This window comes from Dreissena polymorpha, chromosome 5, assembly GCF_020536995.1.
Source record: "Dreissena polymorpha isolate Duluth1 chromosome 5, UMN_Dpol_1.0, whole genome shotgun sequence".
Classification (NCBI taxonomy): Eukaryota; Metazoa; Mollusca; class Bivalvia; order Myida; family Dreissenidae; genus Dreissena; species Dreissena polymorpha.
Window position 1 is genome coordinate 37,401,170 of NC_068359.1, and position 24,568 is coordinate 37,425,737.

At 35.6% G+C, this 24,568-nt stretch overlaps 1 protein-coding gene across 1 annotated transcript; it reads left to right on the plus strand.

Moving 5' to 3' along the window:
• Nucleotides 1-3,685: 3,685 nt before the first annotated feature.
• On the plus strand, nucleotides 3,686-23,892 carry LOC127831158 (uncharacterized). The gene is made up of 11 exons (XM_052356151.1): nucleotides 3,686-4,118; nucleotides 4,356-4,583; nucleotides 4,753-5,206; nucleotides 7,090-7,097; nucleotides 11,920-11,983; nucleotides 12,115-12,194; nucleotides 12,678-12,818; nucleotides 20,594-20,890; nucleotides 21,125-21,352; nucleotides 21,492-21,945; nucleotides 23,036-23,892. The coding sequence occupies exons 1-11, from the start codon at nucleotides 3,833-3,835 to the stop codon at nucleotides 23,037-23,039; spliced, it is 2,244 nt and encodes a 747-aa protein (XP_052212111.1). The 5' UTR covers nucleotides 3,686-3,832; the 3' UTR covers nucleotides 23,040-23,892.
• Nucleotides 23,893-24,568: the final 676 nt, after the last annotated feature.

Here is a 24,568-nt window from a genome sequence, read left to right on the forward strand (position 1 = left end):
ACAGTTTCTGCACAGTTTGCTATATCATCTGCAAACATTTAACATAATATATTGGGTGTTTGGTTATTAATAAAAATACCAGATCCACATTTTCAAATAATTAATAAATCGAAGATAGTTGAACTTGTTTTGTCTCCCTGTCTGGTACCAATGTTGCCGGGGAATAACTCTGTTGTGTATGAATTGGAAGGCATCCCCCCCCCTTCATGCGGAAGTATTCTTTACACATGACTGTAAGTTATTATACATTGACTTTAAAATGTAGAGAAACTTGCCATGTAGCCTCTTTTTTCGAGACATTTAAATAATTCAATGTGAATAATTTTATCAAAAGCCTTTTTTAAATCGACGTATAAACAATAAAACCGACCCTTTTAAGATATTTTTGAATCATTGCTTGAAGGCCCGAGATTCATCGATTTTATTATACGCTTCTGCCCCGCTTAAAGGCGTTTGTTAATTATACTAGAAAATATCTTGTACATTGTATTTGCAATTGAGATACCACGGTAATTTCCGGGATCGGTAATCGAGCCAGATTTATGGATTGGGCATATTACACTAGTTGCCCATGTAAAAGCACTAGAAAGTTGGAATATTATCAAAAAGTAAAACGCCGCGAAATGCTTTGTAAAACACGTTGTTTGTTGAGCCCGCTTGCGGAAAGTTCGATATAGCAGTCACAATGCGCCCTATGATACGTCACATCGTCCAAGCTTTTCCGATCGTTTACTTCCTCATTCATTCGGCATTTTAAACGTAAGTTGCCACACGCGTTCACAATAAGAAGTTGACGTCTCCCGTTTAACAATATCTCTACCTCGACGGACACATTCACACTTCGTGGCTTATTGTACATATTTGGTATGCATAGTGTGTCCGGACTATTATATTATTCATCATGAAACTTTCCATACCGCAAAATGTCTACCATAAGGAGAAAGCGTAGCAGTGTAACACCATCTCGACCTTAAAGGCCAATGTCAAGCATATAGATCAAGGTTCAAATTCTATAAAAACAACTTGCCTGGGCTGTAACTTCATTATTCATTAAGCTCATTTAAATAACTTAACGCAAATGTCCATCATTACGGACCTTACGGCGTATCACCGTCGTGTTGGGACACGAGTCCCAGCCTTAAAGTCATGGCCAAAAAAAATGTGCCAATATACTTCAGTTTTCTCACGCCAACAGTGCTTTATTGAAGCTATGCCTTCAATCTAGCATCTTGTCTTCCACAAACTTCAAGTGTCCACTGTGACCTTGACCTTGAAACGACCAAAATGGTTCTTTCACGCTATATGTTGTATTAATGTAGTAAACGTATGTGTTTATACGATTTGAACTACCATCTTGCACATTGTCACAAGAAAGTTATGGTCGGCCACAAACATTTACTTTCACTATATACATATAAGGAATTTGCAAAACAATTTCTAGTTTCCAATTTGACCTTGATGTTGAAACGAGGAACATTGTTGTTGAAATGTGGAATGTGTTGGAATATAAGGAATATGCATACACTTTAAGAGTCCACTGTGACCTTTAAGCGAGTGACATGGGTGTTGCTTCAAATGCGTTGGCTTGATATTAGATATTATCAATATTGGAGTAAATGTATTACAAACTATCATTGCGTATAACATATTCATTCTTATTAAACGAAATGTACCAATTTGTTTGACATTCCATAATGTACGGCAAAGGTACGAGCCGGACACAGGCTTGACTGTCAATATAAATATATAGGAAATAAATAAGAACTCCAAATATCCATTTGATATCGACCTTCAAGAGAGCGACGTGGTTTTTGCACGCCAAATGTTGTCTTGATGTGATGAACATTTTGTGCCAGTTTTTTTCGAAGTCTCGAGATCGGGGATTAAACCCGGGTCGAAGAAGTTAGAAGCGCTTGTATCAAACCACTGCGCTTACCGGACCGGGTCGCAGAAGTGAGAAGCGCTTGTACCAAACCACTGCGCTTACCGGACCGGGTCGCAGAAGTGAGAAGCGCTTGTACCAAATCACTGCGCTTACCGAACCGGGCCGCAGAAGTGAGAAGCGCTTGTATAATTGAAATAATTGAAAAATTACCTAATAACAGACCTTACAATGAAACACGCGATATTAATGATTCAATTATAAATATTTTTTATTATATATTTCAAATACATTCACACACTTTCATTCATCTTGTTTAAATTTTAAACACCTTTACTGCATCTGTACACACCAACTGCATGCCCATATAAGGAAATTTGATTTGAAATACCAGTGCGTGTTGTTCAACTGTTTTACATTTACTTTGACGTTATATGATTAACACATGCTTATGAATGCAAAAAAACCCGTTCGTCATTTTGGAAATTTAGACAAATCTTATTCGCTGCATTATTTCTTAAAAGGTTTCTAGAAAATAGCTATTTTATGACATTATAGACGTCACAAACGCTGACGTTGCATTATCGATGGTAGTTTTTTTCTCCTGTCGCAACTTTCCAATTTACGTATTGTACCAGGATCTGTCGAACTTAAGTTGCATTAAAGGATTGGGTCCTGATTGAAACGCGTATTAATAAAAATACCATATAATAACCAAATAAATAGTGATACATAATCTTCTGAATTGTACGATGAAGAAGACCAAACTCGTATATCCATATATCAGCAGAAAAATGCATTCTTTAAGAGATATGAACGTAGACTTTTACTGCAACAACTCAAATTGTTCATATGATACTATAAAGAAGTCTGAATTAAACGTCGCCTTGATATAAACAAATGTATGTCCATCACGATCACTACTTGTTAACGCTAACAATATTACTTTCCCTTGTTCAAAATTCTAATAAAATAAGCTTTAATTTGACTAGAAGCACCATAAACGGCTCCGATATATTCATTCATGATCAATGTGGTCAATTTGGCTAGTTGGTGTATGTTTAAAGACGTGTTTTTTGTATATTCGACTACCGGTAATGTGTAGGAGTCATGATAATGGCGTTAGCATACACTATCGTTATATTTGTTTTCAGTTCTCGTTGTATTTATTGCCGCTGATTAAGTTGAAGCTTGTAAATTGTTGATGTTGTTACTGCTGAAGTTACAACAGCAGTTGGTCTTACATTGTTTTAGTTGTCGCTGTTATTGTTTATGTTAGTTGTTGTTTTTAAAGAAATGCAAACAGCATAAGCACCAACATCTAGAAATATGAATAACAGGAGAAGGCGGAAAAATAACAATAGAACTAGCGTACATGCTAAAAAGCTGTTGCTGTAAACATATAGATAAACCAACCAACAATTGAACGTCTCAACGACGTTTCCGCATCGTATTTACCACTGACACGCCGTTATTAAACCACAAGCCCGCGTTTAACAGTTTAACACCACCTCAATCAGTGATGCAAGTGTCGTGGTGCATCAATATTGCGTATTTTCCTCAACATCGTATATTAACATGCATTTCATGAATCGACACATTCTATTTTTAGGACCATATAAGGTTTTTAATTAGGTTTTAACTGGGAGTTATTACATATCTATGAAACCTCCGCAATGACAACGAAATCATTTTCCATTGAAGGTATGCGCTTACGTCATTTCATAGGGAGGTTTTGTTTACAGAATGAGGAAAGACCAGCCCAAAGGTGGGCTTCTGTGGGTATAAAAGCTGTCGGCGTTTGCCAATCTCGATCAATTGAGCTACCAATCTCAAACATACAAGACGGGATAGTAAACTTGGAATTAAGTAACGATAAGAAAAAAGCAGGTTATCATCTTGCCGATTTTAAGGAGAAAACGAACGGATTTTACGAATTTAAATTTAAAAATGTTGTATATCGCTGTACTTCTGATTGTTGCGGGAATTATAAGTGCGGCACCAATCGCTGACCCACAATGCAACACGAGCGGCTACCAAATCATCCCGAAGGCGGACTGCAAGGGCTATTACCTGTGCGTGTTCGGGCGGCCAGTCGAGATGCCCCCGTGCCCCGCGCGTTCCAAATTCAGCGCGAGCGTTAACGTGTGTGTGCCCGAAGGCAGCGTTTTTGACGACTGCAAAATGGAAGGCGGCTTGCCGGTGACGGACGGGTTACCAATTATTCCTGACGCTGGTTAGTAATTTCCGGTTGTTTTGTTTTATTATTTCCGAACTTGTTTTGTTGATACATATTAAAGTGTTTACAATCAACACATGAATTGTCTACTCTGGCATTTCGCAAAATTAACGTTAACATTAACAAACATAAAATATATAAAAAAAACACTTGAAAAAATATGTAAATTTATTTCCACTAATACATATGTGTTAAACATCCAGTTTACGTGATATATATTTTTTAAATTACCAGGTCCGCTATCTATAGAGGAGCGTTGCAACATGTTTGGCGGCATAATCGTCCATCCCACGGAGTGCCAGGCGTACTATAACTGCAGCGTGCGTTACCAGACCGTACCTCGGTTGCTGGAGCAACATCTGGTCGAGTGTCCGTACCCCGAACTCTTCAACGCGGAGACCAAGCAGTGTGAACATTTTGAAAACGTGAAGTGTGGATCTAGACGAGAATTTAAAGATGCTTGTAAGTATACGTGACAATTTCAATTAAATTCTATGAATTTGATATTTTCTTGACAGTTTAATGATCGTTCTAAATTTCCATCGTTGTATCATTGATTAATACGCATTTAAAAAAATAAATAAATATCATTTAGCTTAAATGTATAATTCGCGTTTTGCTTGCAACTTAGGCGACTACAGAAGGAACGGCTGCCCATCAGCCCACTGTATTCCTTGCAATGTCCGGTTCGGCAACTGTGAGGGGAAACCCAACGGTCTTGCACCGCACGGGGCGAAACTGTGGAGTCCATACTATGTCGTCTGTTACAAAGAACGCGCCGTGGAGCACAACACGTGCAAAGCAGACGATAGCGGACGGACGCAGTTATTCCATCCGGACATGAATCAATGTGTTCCCCTGGACATGATCCCGCGAGATCACGGAGGAATGATGCCCGAGTGCGAGACCAAGTTAGACGGCCTCTACCCGGATGTGTCCGGTCGGTGTGACCGATATGTCAACTGCAAGGGCGGCAAGTACGCGGGCACTGTCAAATGCACGGTCGGCGAGGTGTTTGACTTCACTCGTGCCGCTTGTTTGCCGGAACATGAAGCCTGTGGGCCATGCGGCAAGCTCGAAAACTGGTAAATTCTATATTTTGCATCACATGTATCACCATCGAATAGTTTTAATAACCACAGCCATCACGATCACCATCATCATCATCGTCATCATCATCATCATCATCATCATCATCATCATCATCATCATCATCATCATCATCATCATCATCATCATCATCATCATCATCATCACCATCACCATCATCATCATCATCATCATCATCATCATCATCATCATCATCATCATCATCATCATCGTCATCCTCCTTCTCCTCCTCCTCATCATCATCATCACAATCCTCATCATCAAGATGTCAATTACCCCACTATCACCATCACCATTCCTTCATTATTTATTTTACGATTACATGCTTTTCTGCACGTATTTAAAAGATGTTGTCAACATATTACAAATCATCATCAACAAAACTACATTTTGAGTATTTGAACATTAAGATAAAGATAAGTGGCAATAAAACGCTCAAGATGATTGAATGATCTGTGAACTACCCCCCCCCCCACACACACACACACAGATATTAAAAAAATCAGACGTATGCAATGAGTTTGCGCGCACACATTAAACCCATTTTTTTTTTACATTAAATGACATTCGTAATTAATTAGTGTTCCCTTTCTAACAAAAATAAACACACGCTTATTTGATAAATCAAGGCATTGTTTGAGAGCGCAATTTTTGTTCCGTTGAAACTGACTGATACTTGGATAAATAATCAATATGAAATCAATTGCAGTTGAACTTTATATTCACTTATGCATACGTTTGCATTTGTGATTTTCTCTAAGTATCTTTAAACATATAGAATGAGAATAATTCTATTAAGGATTTGAACGGAATGTACACAAGTCGATAACAAACCAATTTTAAAATATTTTATTTTAAATATTTCGTATTTCATTTAAAAAATCGTTTATCAAAATACATATATCACAACACAATTCCTCAATATGAATTATATTTTAGCTGTAATCCATGATTATATATATATATAAAATTGATAATGAAATGATTCTTGTGCTCCATAAAAATGCAAACAATACTTGTATTGAATGATACCCACTAAAAACTTGCGTTTTCATGAGTGACGTTTTGTATTTCAGCTAAGAGAGTGCATCAATATTGGGTTTCGAGACTGCGAACTTTTCCAGCGTTGTTGGCCATCGCAGATTCATTTTAAAAATAATCGATTGAGTATGAACGAGTTAATGTTCTTGCTGAGTTGATTTTTCTTTCGGTGGAATAAGACATCCTTGTGTCTCAAAGTTCTGGAACAAATTCTTCACGAGTTTGTCCTACATGGACTCACTTACACATCTGTGATAACAATGTTTTCTTTGTAAAAATGTTATATATTTATATTTTATTGCATCACCTTTACGATTATGTTTTATTCGTTATGCATAATAAATAATGCCATTATTTGTTCGTTTTGTACAAGGTAGTATGACTGTATATATTGTTGTGATAGTGATAGTAATCTGCCAAATTTGCTGTACAATATTTATTTTTACAAGTATATGCTATCCATGTCTTATATCTGCTACTGTATAATGTTAACTGCATATTTTAAACAAAAGAAATATTGCAGTATCTAATTAAGCAAAGCTATGAATTAAATGTATCCACGTCAACGATACGAATACCTTTTTTAATTGTAGCTACTTCTTTTGCAAAACTACTATTTCTATAACTAATTTAAAAGACTTTTTTCTAATCATTTACGCTCAGCTGTATTTAAAAATTGCTGTGTATATTTTCAACGGTGGAAATCCTATTAAATGTCTCGATGATTGAACGTGCCTTGACGCTGAGTGTGTGTAAAGCAGAACGTAATCATGACGTGATTCTTTGCATGATTAAATGTTAATATTTGTCGTTATAGTGTTAATCGTGAGTTGCTCGATGTTGAAATCCGTGTTATATGAAATAATACAATGAAATTAAATTGGTTGGATAATTGTACACCGGAAGACTTGTTTTTTTTTTTACAATTGAATTGGGCGATATATATATATCATTTAAATGTCCCTGTAATAAAAAGTACCGAGCGAATGAAAGACAAACAAGCTTATGCACGCTAGTAAATAAATGCTATTCCAAAATGAATTACAACCTGAAAGGCAAGATAGCCCCGGATTGCTAGACTGAATTAATAGCACTATTACGATGAGTTATTGCATGATTGACGTTAAGTACTGACACAACTTTGTTATATTTTACAGTAACAGCCACACTTTGAGATTTATTTTCAAGTCATGCAACTTTATGATCGGATCCTAATTTGTTTTTTTCTGAAAGTTACGCAGAAGACATTTAAAGTGTTCAATAAATCCACCCAAAGAAAAACCACACACTTACTATGTATTTCAACTGAATAAAATAATTTGAAGGAAGTTTGTTGAATGCCCTACAATAAATATTTCTACTTCTTTTTTTAACCAGCCAGGGGGTTGCGGTTATGAAGATCTTGTAAGTTTTAAATATTATCATATAAGGGAAATTCTACCGACCGATTGCGGTAAGTTAATAACAAATACAAAAATAAATAATTAGTAAAGGGATATCACGTGGAACCATTTGAGTGACAATATTGAGAAATTCAGCCAACAGCTTCGGACAAGAAGATTTTAATAAAGCAATTATTGAAACCGGTCCCATCCAATGGCGGCGTTTTTTCAGCGAATAAATACATTAAGTTGACGACATTTGGTAAATATTAACCTAAGAAACTGTATGTGACATTAATGTTTAAGCCAGTCGGCGATTTTTGACTACCGGGGTGTATAATTTTCTTTCTTTTTGCAATATAGCAATTTTAAGAAAGCTTTTTCAATCCATGGACTTTTTTTAACAATCAAAAGAGGGTCACCAAATAACTAATATTTTGTGAAATACTTTTATATAAGTCTCAGTTGTGTCAATCACGAACATTTCTCTTTTTACAGCTGTTGTTGGCCATGGCGACCGTATTCAAGCGATTTGAACGAAGTTATTATATGTATTAAAAGACATCAAATGGACATAACTTTAGTTTTGGAAAAGTAGGCAGTTCTAACAGGCTTATATGTGTCGACATGCGCAAAGTGTCATCACTGATTAGCCAGCCTGTGCGGACTTACTCGGGGATGACACTTTACGTGCATGTGTTAAGCCCAGTTTTCACAGAACACGGATCTTTATTGTATATAATATATAATAAATTGGCAGTTTTTTTAGAGCTGTCTAAAGCGTTAAGGCTGGTTATCGAACTTGCCGATATGCTATGCACACACTCATTATTTTTATAATATGCATATTACCAATCTTATCGCTTGACACACCTCTGAAAAAATGACCATCGGATCATGAAAATGACCATATTTAACGCTCATCATCAAATTTATCTAAACTGTTTATGAACATAAAATCGTACCCAAGTTTGATTACCAGCCTGATCGACTGCGCACGCCCGATTGGGTGAAGCATTTTTGAATGATTGTCATTAAATAATTCAAAATGTGCCAAATAAATGCTCGCAACTCTTTAACAAAATATGATTAAAACGAGTGTTTTTGTATTGAGTTGGCATTGTTTGTGATTAAATATAAATCATAGAAGATAGTTAACATCTCATTATACAGCAAATTTGATTTAGTTTTTTACCTTAAATTTCAATATCCACATCTAGTCAATTTTAATGCTGATTATTTGAACAGAACATATTTTTGTCATAAGCATATACAGCTCAATTAAATACATGTTAAACAATATGACCTACCTCCTATCATCGACTGATATAAGAACTTCCTGTTGAACTGATAAAAAAAAATATCATGCAACGTTAACAAGCAGATATCAATGCAGCGGTATGATAAAAAGAAGTGAAACTCAAGCTGCTCCAGCAGTATTGCATTATTATTATACACATTTTTGTGGTCCTATATTTATGGCAAAGGACCTATTTATTTATGGCAAGTGACCCAGTGACAGTACGGCACAATACCAAACAAAAACTGTTGTTTACTTACGGAACAATACAAACCAACATACACAAATAGTAGAAAAAAAGCTGGGGTTGCCGCCTTTGAACGGTCAATGCAAAATGTATTCTCATAACATTGCAAGTCTAATTAAACAATAATAAAAGGGAATTAAAACGCATTCAATTTAATCACCAATTAATTACTCAATGAAAGGAAGGAGACCAGAACAACAGAGTTACAATTGTTTGAGAAACGACAAACTGAAATAACAACCAAATGTCAACTAAAGCCCTCCTTTTTTAATTTTTTTTTAAGAATATAGTATTAAATAGTTAATATTTCAGATCATCATCGTGCAAATACAGGAAAAAGCAGCAACATTGGGTGCAAATGATCCATATTAAATAGCTTGGTTGTTTATGTGACTGTAATATACTATGAAAATAAATGTAAAGAAAATGAATGTTATACCTCAACAGAATAACCGTATAGACTGAGACGATAATAAAAGGGCACACAAGGAGCCTCCAATGTCCATCCACCACGCCAATTTGCGAAAAGTGAAGGATTAGTTTTGTTAACAGCAGCCGTGGTTTTTGCAAGATTTATCCAACAACGAGACGTGCACATTACTTCACGATAAGAGAGATAAAATACTAATAATATATGTCTGTGGTTATAATAAATCGGCCATGTTTGACAGTCGTCCGAAGCGTCACAGTAACTACAAAGTGAGAGCGATTGATTTATGAGAAATTTTCACCCATAATCCAAATACTTGATTGTTTAAAATTACATTGAGAGTGCGGTATACTTAAAAAAAGAGCTTTCGCTAAATAATCTTTATGGTAAATAATTTGGTTTAAATTTATATATATATATACTCATTCATATGGACTTGATACGTTGCCGCTTTTTTCTACGAGAAAGTCAGTTTGATTTTGAAAATACGTAGAGGTTACTATCTATTATTTGGACAGAAAAGCATCCAGTGTTTGTTCTCCGGGCGTGTGTTTGTTGTATAACCGGGAGTTGAAACTCCGTGTTCCCCTTCCCAATTACTCACATCCAATGCAGTTATTACTAGCATATCGCTGTATCTTGCACAAACAACATTCCCCGAGAGACTTTGTTGAGACATATGTGATAAATGGGCCATTTCACAGATTTTGGCATGTATTTATGTTTGTCATTACATGTATGTGACGTCACACAGTTGTACACACATGGATTTTTACTCTCCAGAAATGTTGTGAAATAATATGGATTAAACGCGAATATCAGGACAGTTTTTCGACTAAAATGTTGCCAGTGAAATAATCAAGATGTCACCAAAGAAAAATAAAGGAACTAACATTAACAAAAGTACTAACTCAAGCAGAAACAAGAAAAACAATATCTCCAATTGAGCCCGCCAAAATTAGCACGGGTTTCTCGCATGAAAAAGCCGGCAAAACCAGATAAGATGTAAACACTGCTCAAAGTACATGTAGCACGAATATTGTAAGCAAGGAATCGCAACCATTAAACTTGACCACAACACAGACGGCTTTCGATTACAATAATGCTACAAAAGACGCCTTTTGGACAATGAATTATAATGCTGGAACACCATATTTTGGTCAGTTCGGAGTCTCTTCTCCACCATTTAACCAATTTGGAGGCACCAATCGTATCAAAACAACATGAACCCACCACCTTGGGCCGCGAGCTTGATAGAGGATATGAAAACATTCAACAACAAGTAGCGAAAATTGATAAGATTGAAGACTAAGTAAACAAAATAACGCAAAAAGTGGAACAATTGGAATTACAAGTTAAATGCATGGAAGCCAGTTGCAAATTTATCAATGAGCAATTCGAAGAAACAAAACATAAACTTAGAAAATCAGAGGATCAAATCAAAATGTTCAACGAAAAATCAAACAAGATCGAAAATGCATCGAAAGCTTCCAGACAAAATTAACGCAAATGGAAGATGCCAACGACAATCTGGAATTCCATAGCCTACGAGAGAATCTGCTCTTTCATGGCATTAAAGAATCACATAGTAAGCAAGAAAATCGCGAAGAGCTAATCTAGACACTAATATAATTAAAGATGTATTACAAATCGAAAAAAATCATCGAACTTGATAGGGTCCATCGAATAGGCAAGGAAACACCGGTGGAAACGAGACCAATAGTGGCGAAGTTCCATCATTATTCCGACCGGGAACTCGTTCGCAAAGCCTTAATTGAAAAGCATACAGATTTACGGGCACTACACCAAGGCGTTGGGATACAGCAGACGAAGGCTACCCTGGAAAAGCGACGAAATAAACAACACATAGTTGACCGGGAACGAAATGCAGGCAGAACAACCAAATGGGCAGGATCGAGACTTCTAGTGAAAGGACAAAACGACGGTTATCATGAACTAAACAATTAGGACAATGGAAAGTTAAAAATTATTTCGTGGAATATTAATGGACTGATACGAAAATTAAAGGATATTGACTTTTTAGAATACATTAATCAATATGATATCCATCTATCTCATAGTACTGCCTCACGCCTCTCGCGAGTATTATGGGCAGGGTGTGCGTTGGCTGTTAGTAAAGTAAAAGAGTAAAAGTTGAGAAAGATATCTTTCAGCAAATTAAGAATTTGTACAATAATAAGGAAAGTGTTGGTAGGTTGCTAGGAGATTTAAAAGTCATATTGTATACAAGGGATAAAAATAGATAAAAACAATTCCCATGGGTTTAGGGGCTAAGTTGGGCTACTGCCTGCTTGAAGCTCTCAAGGTCAGGCAGCATTGCGACGAGGTGGGGTAACCTTTTCCACAATACTGTGGTGCTGGGTAAGAAAGAGTACTTAAAGCAATCGTAACCTGTATGGACTTGACGAAGGCTGAGGGGATGCATTTGTCTGTTTAACCTTGTTGGGACTTGACATGATAAGATGGGAGGGATATGGCCACGAGACGGTGGTAGACTTTGTAGAAAAGGACGAGTTTGACATCTATGCGTCTGTTCTCAAGGGTGCGCCAGTTGAATGTATTTTGCAGTTATGTGACACTGGTGTAATGGGAGTAGTCATTTTTTACCCATCTAACTGCTCGCCGCTGAAACATTTCTATGTTGTGATTGTTGAGCTGAGTGTGTGGTGACCATACTGGGGAAGCATATTCAAGTTGGGGACGTACTAGTGTTTGATAGGATAGTGATTTGACCTTTTCATGTTTTGTCTTGATGTTACGTTTGAGGAGACCTAATGTTTTGTTTGCATTTGTTGTGATCCTGGAGATATGTGTGTTCCAACTTAAATCATGGCAAATGTCAACACCAAGATATTTTGCGTCCTTAACTAGGCATAGGATTTGACCATGGAGCTTGTATTGGTACGCAATGGGCTTACGATTCCGTGTGATATGGAGAACCTGGCACTTGCCAGGGTTAAACTCCATGTCCCATAGCTCTTCCCATTTCTCTAGTTTACGGAGATCGTCTTGTAATCTCTGACAGTCCGCCTCGGATGTCACTGTAAGATAGATGGCAGTGTCATCAGCAAAGAGGCGAACTTGGGATGTAACAAGGGAAGGGAGGTCATTTATGTAAAGGAGGAAGAGGAGAGGGCCAAGGACAGATCCCTGAGGCACTCCAGAGGTAACTGGGACTTGGTCAGACTTAGTACCATCTACAACGACTGATTGGGATCTGCCAATTAGGAAGGACTGGATTCAGGATATGGTCTGGTCAGAAGCACCATGTATCTTAAGTTTATGCAGTAATTTGAGGTAATTGACTTTGTCGAAGGCTTTACTAAATTCCAGTAGGATTAGGTCTGTCTGTTTACCTGATGCAAGAGTTTTCGCTCAGTCATCCACTAACTCCACAAGCTGAGTCTCCCAGGACCGCCTTTCGTGAAACCCGTGTTGCAGCTCATAGAGTATGCTGTGTTTGGTAAAGTGTGTGAATAGGCTAGATGCGATAATGTGTTCTAATAGTTTGCATATGACACATGTAAGTGATATGGGCCTATAGTTTGCTGGGTCGCTAGTGTTACCTTTTTTAAATTGAGGAGAGACGTTTGCCTTCGTCCAATTTGATGGGAGTTGACCAGAGTCTAAGGACTTTTGGAAAATCAGTGACACTAGGTCAAGGATCTCATGCCGGAGTTTCTTGAGGACAATAAGTTTGATCATATCTGGACCAGCAGCCTTATCTACTTTAAGGTTTTGAAGTAATTTCAAGACTCCATTTAGGTCTATTTCTATCTTGGGCATGATGGGATACGGTAAATTTCCTAGGGTATATCTGCATAGCTGGGATAGAGACAGAGGGAAAACGCTTGAGAAAATAGATTGGAATTGCAGGTTTAGGATATTGGCTTTGCCAAGGCTTTCTGAGATAAGGTTTCCGCTTGTCTGACATTTGAGTGGAGAAACACCTTGAGTGTCTTGTTTGGCATTCTTTATGATGGAATACAATTTTTTAGTGTTGAATTTGCTGGAGTGAGTGTCTGCATGTTGTATATCTAGGATGTGTTCAATGTAGAGTTCATATGACCTTTTTATTTTTGATTGAATGAGGTGTTTGATGGTTCTGAATTTCCTAGTGTAGGGGTTTTGACCTTTGTGTTTTTTGACCTTTTGGTAAAGGGAGTCCCTTTTTCTGATTAATCTTTTTATGTCTTTGGTAACCCAGGGGAGAAGTCTTTTGGAGCCTACTTTTTTGACAGGGACAAATTTTGAGATACCTGCCTGGATAAGGGCCTCAAATTGGTTCCAGAGTTCATCCACTGATGAGGTCTCTGCGTTTTGGAGGATGCTGACTTTGGAGGTATTGATGAAGGATTTGAGGTCATTCCATTTGGCTTTCTTAAATAATGGGAATTCCCTCGGGGCTTGCCTATTTATTTGGGGATTTAATCTGGCCTGGGCGATAATTAAGTCATGGTCAGAGATACCTGCTTGGACATTAACATGGCTGACTAATGTTGGGTTGGAAGTTATCATTTCGGTGTTATCCAGGGTGATATCATTTCGGGTGTGCTTGTTGACCATTTGTGTGAGGCTGTGATCATTGAAGATTTTAAGCAGCTTGTCATAAGACTGGGGAAGGCTACAGTTAGGTTATTCGGATGTGATCACAGTCCCATGATAGTTTGGGGGTGTTAAAGTCACCAAAGATCCATTTTTGGTTCCTTTAAGGGGCCTTGTGAGTTCAAGTGACCTGCAAAACTCCTTGATACTCTTAAGATCAATTTCGTTTGGTCTTTAATAGGCAGCAGCATACAAGGGTTTGGACATATTCATATTTATTTTCATTTTGTTAAGTGAAACCTGGACCAATAAAAAAGAGTGCAAAATCTAAACATTCAAAACTTTGAAAGCATACATATTTATGGATATTAATCTTATGGAGTTAAAAAAGGCCGAAAGCCGGAGGTATTTCTGTTTATTTTAAAATTTCATTAAAAGACAAAATATCAATTGTAAAAGTAGATGATTTTTGCATAATATGGTTAAAAATAGATAGAAAACTGTTAAATTTTGATACAGATGTTTATATTTTTTGTACTTACAATCCACCACCCAATCCGAAAGTCTTAAGAGATGTCGATTTTGATTTTGTCGAAGAAATAGAGAATAACATAGTTCAATAGTGTACCTTAGGATATACTTTTATTGTAGGAGATTTAAATTCTAAAACTAGCTTATTATCCAATATATTAGAATACAATAGACATTTGGATTAAACTTACAACGTTAATACAAATTCAAATGAACCAAATTTAGGACACATTCCGAAACGAATTAATGAAGATCATACAACTGACTGTCAAGGCCGATCATTAATCTCTCTATGCAAAACAACCAACCATCATAATTAACGGTCGTATGCCCGGAGAAAGAACGGGTAATTACACTTTCACCTCACCACGTGGTATTAGCGTAACCGATTATTTACCAACACACCACGACATATTCCTCGGGAATGTCATTCATGAATTTGAAGTACTTGATTGGAGCAAATTCTCTGATCATGCTGCACTTTATTTTAGTTTTCAAACAGTAAACAATATTAACTTACAAAGCAATAAATAGGAAACAAAACAACAAGAATTTAAAATAATATTTGATAATGATAAGTCACAAGAATTTACTTCCTTAATAGATGAAAAAATACATGTATTAAATACATTTTTTTTTCTGAAATTAATGTTAATAATCAAATTAACACTCTAACGCAATATTTACACGAAAGTAGCGTTCAGATATTTGGAAAAGTATTTACAATTAACAACAATAAACAATCACATCCAAAAGAGCCAGATTGGTTTGATAATACTTGTAAAACTGCAAAATGCAACTCCCGTAACGCAAAAAATAACTTTAATACGAATAAATCCAACCCAAATAGACAACTATTTGTACATCATAGAACACAATAGAACTCTATTTGTAGAAAAGCAAAATATAGATAAAAGATGAATGAAAGCACGCGGTTAAATAAAATTGAAAAAAACACAACCAAAAATGTGTTGGAAAACACTTAAAAAATGTTAAAAACCTAATAATAAAAATGCAGAGCATACAAATATTAACGAAATGTTCAATCACTTTAATAACTTAATCGGAAACGATGCATTCGATAAAACACATTTTGATATAAATGAACAAAATTTAAACACACCACAAACCGACACTGAACAGCTCGATTCGCCAATTCATAAATGGTTTCCGCACTCAAAGCTATGTATTCATCAGTGAAATCAGCCGTCAGGTTAAACAATCAAACATCAGAATACATCAATTCACATGCTGGTGTGAAACAATGCGACCCATGCTCAAGCATCCTGTTCATGATGTTCGTTAATGACATTATTGAAAATATTGACTTTAATATTGAAGGAATCACAACGATTAACGATATTAAATTCTTTTTATTATCTTATGCCGATGATCAAGTCCTATTTTCAACTTCGCCAACATCAAGCCGACTAATGTTAAATGACGTTGAAAACTATTGCAATAAATACAAACTGAAAATCAATACTAATAAAACAAAAGTTGTTATTTTCGAAAAAAATAACCGACACACAAGTTTTAACTTTACGTTATATGGTGAGCCGTTAGAAATCGTCACAGCATTCAAATATTTATATGTAATTATTCAAAAAGGGAAACTGGTATAAAACAATAAAATCAATATCAGAACATGGTAACAGAGCGTTTCATCGATTTATCTCTGTTTTAAACCAATATGAATTCCCAACAAAAGAAAAATTAAATCTTTTACTAAATTAGTAGCCCCCGTTCTTCACTATTCTGCTGAAATCTGGGGACAAGATTCAGGAAAAGAATTAGAAATAATTCATGCAAAATTTTAAAGAAAAATTCTGTGTCAACAAATCAACAAATCTATCGGCACTGTATGGCGATTTAGGACGATACCCCTTATCTGTGATGCGTAAATTACACATCTATAAATATTGGTTTAAAATAATATCATGTACAAATGATAGTCGCATAAAAATAATATATGAATCACTATTCAATGACGCACAACAAAACAGAACATACAACAAAAGAAATTGGGCTTATCAAATAAAATCAACACTCGAGCGGCTAGGTTTAACTTTTGTATAGACTGAACAAGAAACCCTGACAGAAAAATCTGTACAAACCTACATAAACAATCTAATAAATCAGCGCTTATTCGATCATTACAAGCAATACTGGTACAGTGAGATCAATAATTCATCAAGACTAAATACATATTGCCGCATCAAGGACATGTTTAATACAGAACAATATCTGGATATCATCATAACAAAAAAATAAAAATAGCACTAACTCAATTACGCCTATCATCACATAGATTAGAAATAGAACGAGGTCGATACCACAATATTCCTCGAGATAACAGGAAATGTAAATTTTGTAATCTTAATGTCGTAGAAAGTGAATACCATTTCTTATTAACTATGTCAATATACAAAGATTTAGAAAAACTTATTTAAAGGCATATTATCAAAGATGGCCAACATTAAATAAGTTTGATTTATTACTGAAAACACAAAATAAAAAAGAAATCATTAATCTTTCAAAATACATATATAATGCGAATTGTTTACGGAACAATTTAGAAACAAATTAATTTATATATGTATACTATATTTTCCCATAATTTAATGAGTAATAATCAATATTAATGTTAAAATGAAACTAATTATGTAGAACAATGTACTCTTTGTCTCATTATTTTATTAATAACTTTCATTATCGATGTTAGAAGAACATATCCTATGTTATGAATCTGTAAAAAATATTTGTTAACTTCTTCCATTACACAATTTTTATAATTATTACCTAATTTCATAATAATTATCATCCATGTCGTTACACTTGTGTATTATGTATAATTGTATAATGCATTTGGCTAAAAAGCAATTGTATGCCTTAGAGCTAATAAATGTTGTTGTTGTTGTTGTTGTATTGATAATGTAAACATTGGATCTAAAAAGATCCAGTAAAAAAGAAGAAAATTAAAATCAGAAAAAAGTAACCCTCCACTGGGCTCGAACCACTGGGTCCCTAGAGTCCTGGAGTCAAGTCCACCGCTTAGACCACTCGGCCATCCGTGCTCATACAATGACGTTGTATTGTATAATACATATAAATAATCCTCGAAGTTTCACAAAATTGTGCATCTGGAATTTGGTTTTTACACAGGGATTTTCGCTGTCAAGAATTTAAATGCGGACATTTTTGTTTCACTCATCCCTTTTTACTGCATAGTTAATTCACCAGCATACAAATGAAATGATTGTATTGGTTCCAATCGTTTCCATTTTGGAATGAATTAAATATATTGAGTCCACTTTTTTCAACGTTTGTTGCACAATATTTTTTTTAAGTATCTTGCATAATCCTTTTTCTCGTACAGTGTTTGTTTGAGACGGAGCATTAAGTTTACTCACGTTTTCATTTCATTTTATAGATACATATTATAATTCAGACGAACATGTTCATCTGCAATTGAGCTAACCTGACAGCCTCTTTAAACCACATTTAATTTTCATACAATCTAACGGAAATTAGTTCGTATACACTATAACTCATCTTAATTGTCAGAATAAAATATGACACCATTTAACAGTCAGTTTAAAACCTGTGCGAAAACCATTTAAAAAATACCTTATTACAACATTTACAAGGACACATGCCCGTTATTAATGATTCGATGTACGAACATTTATATAAATATTCACCCACTTACATTCAAAAGTTGAAATACCAGTACTTGTTTTCTCGCTTCTTTTGCATCTACTTTGACGTTTTAGGACCCACACGTGCATATAAATTCAAAAAACGTGTATTATATAATTGTTTTGACAAACCTTATTCATGCATAGCTCCCTTAAATAGTGTTTAAATAACACATATTTCTTAACTTTACATCCGCGACCAGCGCTGACGTTGCTTTAAAGGGGCCTGTTCACGTTTTGGTAAATTGACAAAAAAAATGGTTTCAGTTTAGCAAATGTTCGTTGTAGTTATCATATTTGTGAGAAAACAGCAATACTAAACATGTACCATTATATGCATCTTTTGACGCTTTAAAAACCTGAAAATTATAAAGCGTTGCAACGCGAAACGATTGAATAATTTGGATTGTTCTGTTTTTGTCGTTATATTTTGTGATAATACGAGCATTGCGTATATAAAATATATAATACATCACTATATGTATGAGCACGGATGGCCAAATGGACTTTGCGATACACTTTTACTCCAGTGGTCGGTGGTTCGAGCCCAGTTGAGGATTACTTTTTTTACTGGAGCCTTTAAGATAAAATGTTTACATTTATCAATATAAAGCATTTAATGACAAACTTAATACATGCCATAATCTGTGAAAAAGCCCCTTTAAGTGATGAAATACCAGTGTGTGTTTTCGACTGTTTTACATTTTCTTTGACGCTATATGATTAACACATGCTTACGAATGCAAAAACCCCGTTCATCATTTTGTAAATTTAGACCAATCTAATTTGATGCATTTTCCCCCCAAAATTATATAGAAAATACTCATTTCAGGATATAACAGCGTCACCAACGCTAACGTTGCATTATCTGTTGTTGTTGTTTTGCTCCTGTCGCCACTGCCCAATTTACGTATTGTACCAGGATCCGGTCGAACTAAATTTGCAATTAAGAAAAAACAAAAATTGGGTTCTGATTGCCACGACGCATTCATAAAAATGCAATAGCATAACCAAATAAATGATCATACATACATTTCTGTATTGTACATGAAAAAAATAAAACCTTATTTAAGAGATAGACCGCAACTCAAATTCTTCAAATGATACTATAAAGAAGTCTGAATTAAACATCGCCTTGATATAAAAAAAATGAATGCCCACCAAACTCACTACATGTTAACGCTAAACACATTATTTCCCTCGCTACAAATGCTAATGAAATAAGTTTTATTTTGACTAGAAGCAACATAAACTGCTCCGAAATCTTCAGTCCGCATTAATGTGGCCAATTTGGGTAATTGACGTGTATGTTTGAAGACGTTTGTTTTTGTATATTCGACTAATTTGTAGTCATGGTAATGGTGTTGAAATACACTCTCGTTATAATTGTATAATTGTTGTCAGTTCTCGTTGTATTTAAGTTGATCAAGCTGAAGTTTGTTAACTGTTGATGTTGTTACTGCTGAAGTTACAACAGCAGTTGGTCTTACATTGTTTTAAGTTGTCGCTACTATTGTTGTATAAAATTTGCGTATTTATAAAAAAGAAATGTAAACAGCAACAGCTAGAAATATTAATGACACAAGGGGGCGTAAACATAACAATAGCAATAGTGTGATAAATAAAAGCAGTTACTATAATCATTAACGCAAAACTTTGAACGTGACAACGACGTTTCCGCATCTTATTTACCACTGACACGCCGTTATTAAACCACAAGCCCGCGTTTAACACCACCACAATCAATGAAGCAAGTGTAGTGGTGTAACAATATTGCGTATTTTCCGCAACATCGTATATTAACATGCATTTCATGAATCGACACATTCTATTTTTAGGACCATATAAGATAATTAATTGGATTTTAACAGGGAGTTATACATATCTATGAAACCTCCGCAATGACAACGAAATCATTTTTCATTGAAGGTATGCGCTTACGTCATTTCATAGGGAGGTTTTGTTTACAGAATGAGGAAGGACCAGCCCAAAGGTGGGCTTCTGTGGGTATAAAAGCTGTCGGCGTTTGTCAATCTCGATCAATTGCGCTTCCAATCTCAAACATACAAGACGGTAGAGTAAATTGGGAATTAAGTTAAGATAAGAAAAAAGCAGTGTATCATCTTGCCGATTTTAAGGAGAAAACGAACTGAGTTAACGAATTGAAATTTAAAAATGTTGTATATCGCTGTACTTCTGATTGTTGCGGGACATATAAGCGCGGCACCCATCGCTGACCTGAAGTGCAACACGAGCGGCTACCAAATCATCCCAAAGGCGGACTGCAAGGGCTATTACCTGTGCGTGTTCGGGCGGCCAGTCGAGATGCCCCCGTGCCCCGCGCGTTCCAAATTCAGCGCGAGCGTTAACGTGTGTGTGCCCGAAGGCAGCGTATTTGACGACTGCAAATCGGAAGGCGGCTTGCCGGTGACGGACGGGTTACCAATCATTCCTGACGCTGGTGAGCAATTTCCGGTTGTTTTGTTTTATTATTTCCGAACTTTTTTTGTTGATACATATTAAAGTGTTTACAATCAACACATGAATTGTCTACTCTGGCATTTTGCAAAATTAACGTTAACATTAACAATAATAAAATATATAAAAAACACTTGAATAAGCATGAAAATTCTTTTTCACTTATATATATGTGTTAACACATCCAAATTACGTGATATATATTTTAAATTACCAGGTCCGCTATCTATAGAGGAGCGTTGCAACATGTTTGGCGGCATAATCGCCCATCCCACGGAATGCCAGGCATACTATAACTGCAGCGTGCGCTACCAGGACGTACCTCGGTTGCTGGAGCAACATCTGATCGAGTGCTCATACCCCGAACTCTTCAATGCGGAGACCAAGCAGTGTGAACATTTTGAAAACGTGAAGTGTGGATCTAGACGAGAATTTAAAGATGCTTGTAAGTATACGTGACAATTTAATTCTGTGAATTTGATATTTTCTTTACAGTTAAATGATCGTTCTAAATTTCCATCGTTGTATCATTGATTAATATAATTTAGCTTAAATGTATCATTCGCGTTTTGCTTGCAATTTAGGTGACTACAGAAGGAACGGCTGCCCAGCCGCCCACTGTATTCCTTGCAATGTCCGGTTCGGCAACTGTGAGGGGAAACCCAACGGCCTTGCACCGCACGAGTCGAAACTGTGGAGTCCATACTATGTCGTCTGTTACAAAGAACGCGCCGTGGAGCACAACACGTGCAAAGCTGACGAGAGCGGGCGGACGCAGTTATTCCATCCGGACTTGAACCAATGTGTTTCCCTGGACATGATCCCACAAGATCACGGAGGAATGATGCCCGAGTGCGGAACCAAGTTAGACGGCCTCTACCCGGATGGTTCCGGTCGGTGTGACCGATATGTCCACTGTAAGGGCGGAAAGTACGCGGGCACTGTCAAATGCGCGGTCGGCGAGGTGTTTGACTCCACTCGTGCCGCTTGTATGCCGGAACATCAAGCCTGTGGGCCGTGCGGCAAGCATGAAAACTGGTAAATTCTATATTTTGTATCACATGTATCACCATCGAATAATCTTAATAACCACAACTATCATCATCATCATCATCGTCATCGTCATCATCATCATTATCATCATCATCATCATCATCATCATCATCATCACCATCATCATCATCATCATCATCATCATCATCATCATCATCATCATCATCATCATCATCATCATCATCATCATCATCATCACCATCATCATCATTATCATCATCATCACCATTTTTCCATATACTTGCCATCGTCACCATCCCATCATTATTTATATTACGTTTACATGCTTTTCTGCACGTATTTGTCAACATATTATAAATCAACATCAACAACACTACATTTTGCTTTTCTGCACGTATTTAAAAGTATTTGTCAACATATAATAAATCAACATCAACAACACTACATTTTGAGTATTTTAACATTACGTTCACAAGTGGCAATACAGGGCACGAGATGATTGAATGACCTGTGGAAAACACACGTAGATATTTTAAAATTGACTCGAAAGCCATGTGTTTAATGTAAGTGCACGCCCACATTCGACCGATTTTATTACATTAAATGACGTTCGTCATTAATTATTTTCCTCTTCTAACAAAAATAAACACACGTCTAATTTTATAAAGCAGGGCATTGTTTGAGAGCGCAAATTTTGTTTCGTTGAAAGTGACTGATACTGGGGTAAATACAATAATTAGTATGAAATCAATGGAAGTTGAACTTTATATTTATTATTCATACGCTTGCTTTTTTATTTTTCTCTAAGTATCTTAAAACCTATAGAATAAGAAGAATTGTAATGACGCTCTGAACGAAATGTACACAAATCAATACGAGCGAATTTTAAACTATTTAATTGTAAATGTTTCATATTTCATTTTTAAAAAGCGTAAATGAAAAACCATAAATTCCAACTCCTCCATACGGAATATATTTTAGCAGTAATCCATGATTATGTTTAATTAAAATTGACAATGAAATGATACTTGTGCAACAAAAATGCAAATAATATTTTTGTTGAATGGCACCCAATCAAAACTTGCGGTTTCATGTGTGACGTTTTGTTTTTCAGCTAAGAGCGTACATCAATATTAGGTATCGAGTGCGAACTTTTCCAGCGTTGATGGCCATCGCAGACCGATTGAGTATTGAACGATTGTATGTTCTTGCTGAGTTGAATTTTGTTTGGTGGAATAACACTTCGCGGAGTCTCACAGTTCTGGAACGAATTCTTCACTTTTTTGTCCTTCAAGGACTCACTTACATATCTGTGATAACAATGTTTTGTTTGTTAATAAATGTTTTATATTTATATTTAAATATTTTAATTGCATCATCTTTGAGATAATTTATTATTCGTTGTGCATCATAAATAATGTCACTATTTGTTCGCTTGGTACTAGGTAGTGTGACTGTACATGTATATATTGTTTTGAAAGTAATCGGCCAAATTTGCTGCAAACTATATATTTTTACAAATCTATGCTATTTATGTCTTATATCTCCTACTATATAATTTGTAATGCATATTAAAAATATATTTCAGTATCTAATTAAGCAAAGCTTTTAATGAAATGTATCCATGTCAACGATACAGATACCTTTTTTATTGGAGCTACATTTTTGCAAAACTAATATTACAATAATCTATTCAACAGACTTTGTTCTATTAATTTACGCAAAGCTTTGTCTCCAAACAAAACTTGTTTATTGTGTACATTTCTAAATATGGGAAATCCTGTTAAATGTGACGTTGATTGAACGGGCATTGACGCTGAGTGTGTGTAAAGCAGAACGTAATCATGACGTGATTCTTTGCATGATTAAATGTTCATATTTTTCATCATCGTGCTCATCGTGATTGCTTGTTGTTGAAATCCATGTTATATATAATAATACAACGAAATAAAAATTGATTGCAGCATTGCACACCGGGAGACGTGTCTTTATTCACAATTGAATTGAGCAAGGTATAATATAATTATATAATTAAAATATGCATGTTATAAAAAGTACCGAACGAATTAAGAACAAACAACCTTATACAAGCTTGTAAATAAGTGCTATTCCTAAATAAATTGTACCAGGGGCAAGATAACCCTGGATTGCTCGACTGAATTAATAGCAATATAGCGATGAATAAGAAAGCATGTTATTGCATGATTGACGTAAAGAACTGAAAACAATTTGTAATTGTTTACATTAACAGCCATACTATAAAAAATATTTTCACATCATCCAAGGAGCATGAAGCTATATGATCGGATACAAATATGTTGGCTGAAAATTAAGGGGAATACAATCGAAGTGTTCAATAAATCTATCAAAAGGAAAACCACACAAATCCTATGTATTTCAACTGAATAAAATAATATGAAGGAAGTTCGTTTAATATCCTCTAATAAACATGTCTTCTGAATTATTTAACCAGCAAGTGGGTTGCGCGAATAGAGATAATTTAAACTCTAAATATTGTCATATAAGGAAAAACTTCCACGCCCATTGCGGTCAGTTTAAAAGAAATACAAAAAAGTAGTTCAGGGATATCCTGTGGTACCATTTGGTTATCAATATTTAAAAATTCAGCCAATAGCTAAGGACAAGA

Excerpts from the sequence above, each read along its gene's own strand:
- LOC127831158 (XM_052356151.1), top strand. The coding sequence starts at position 3,833 with ATGTTGTATATCGCTGTACTTCTGATTGTTGCGGGAATTATAAGTGCG. Across the intron at positions 11,984-12,114 it reads CAGCATTGCGACGAGGTGGG|ATGGGAGGGATATGGCCACG; the intron begins GTAACCTTTTCC and ends TGACATGATAAG. Across the intron at positions 20,891-21,124 it reads ACCAATCATTCCTGACGCTG|GTCCGCTATCTATAGAGGAG; the intron begins GTGAGCAATTTC and ends TTAAATTACCAG.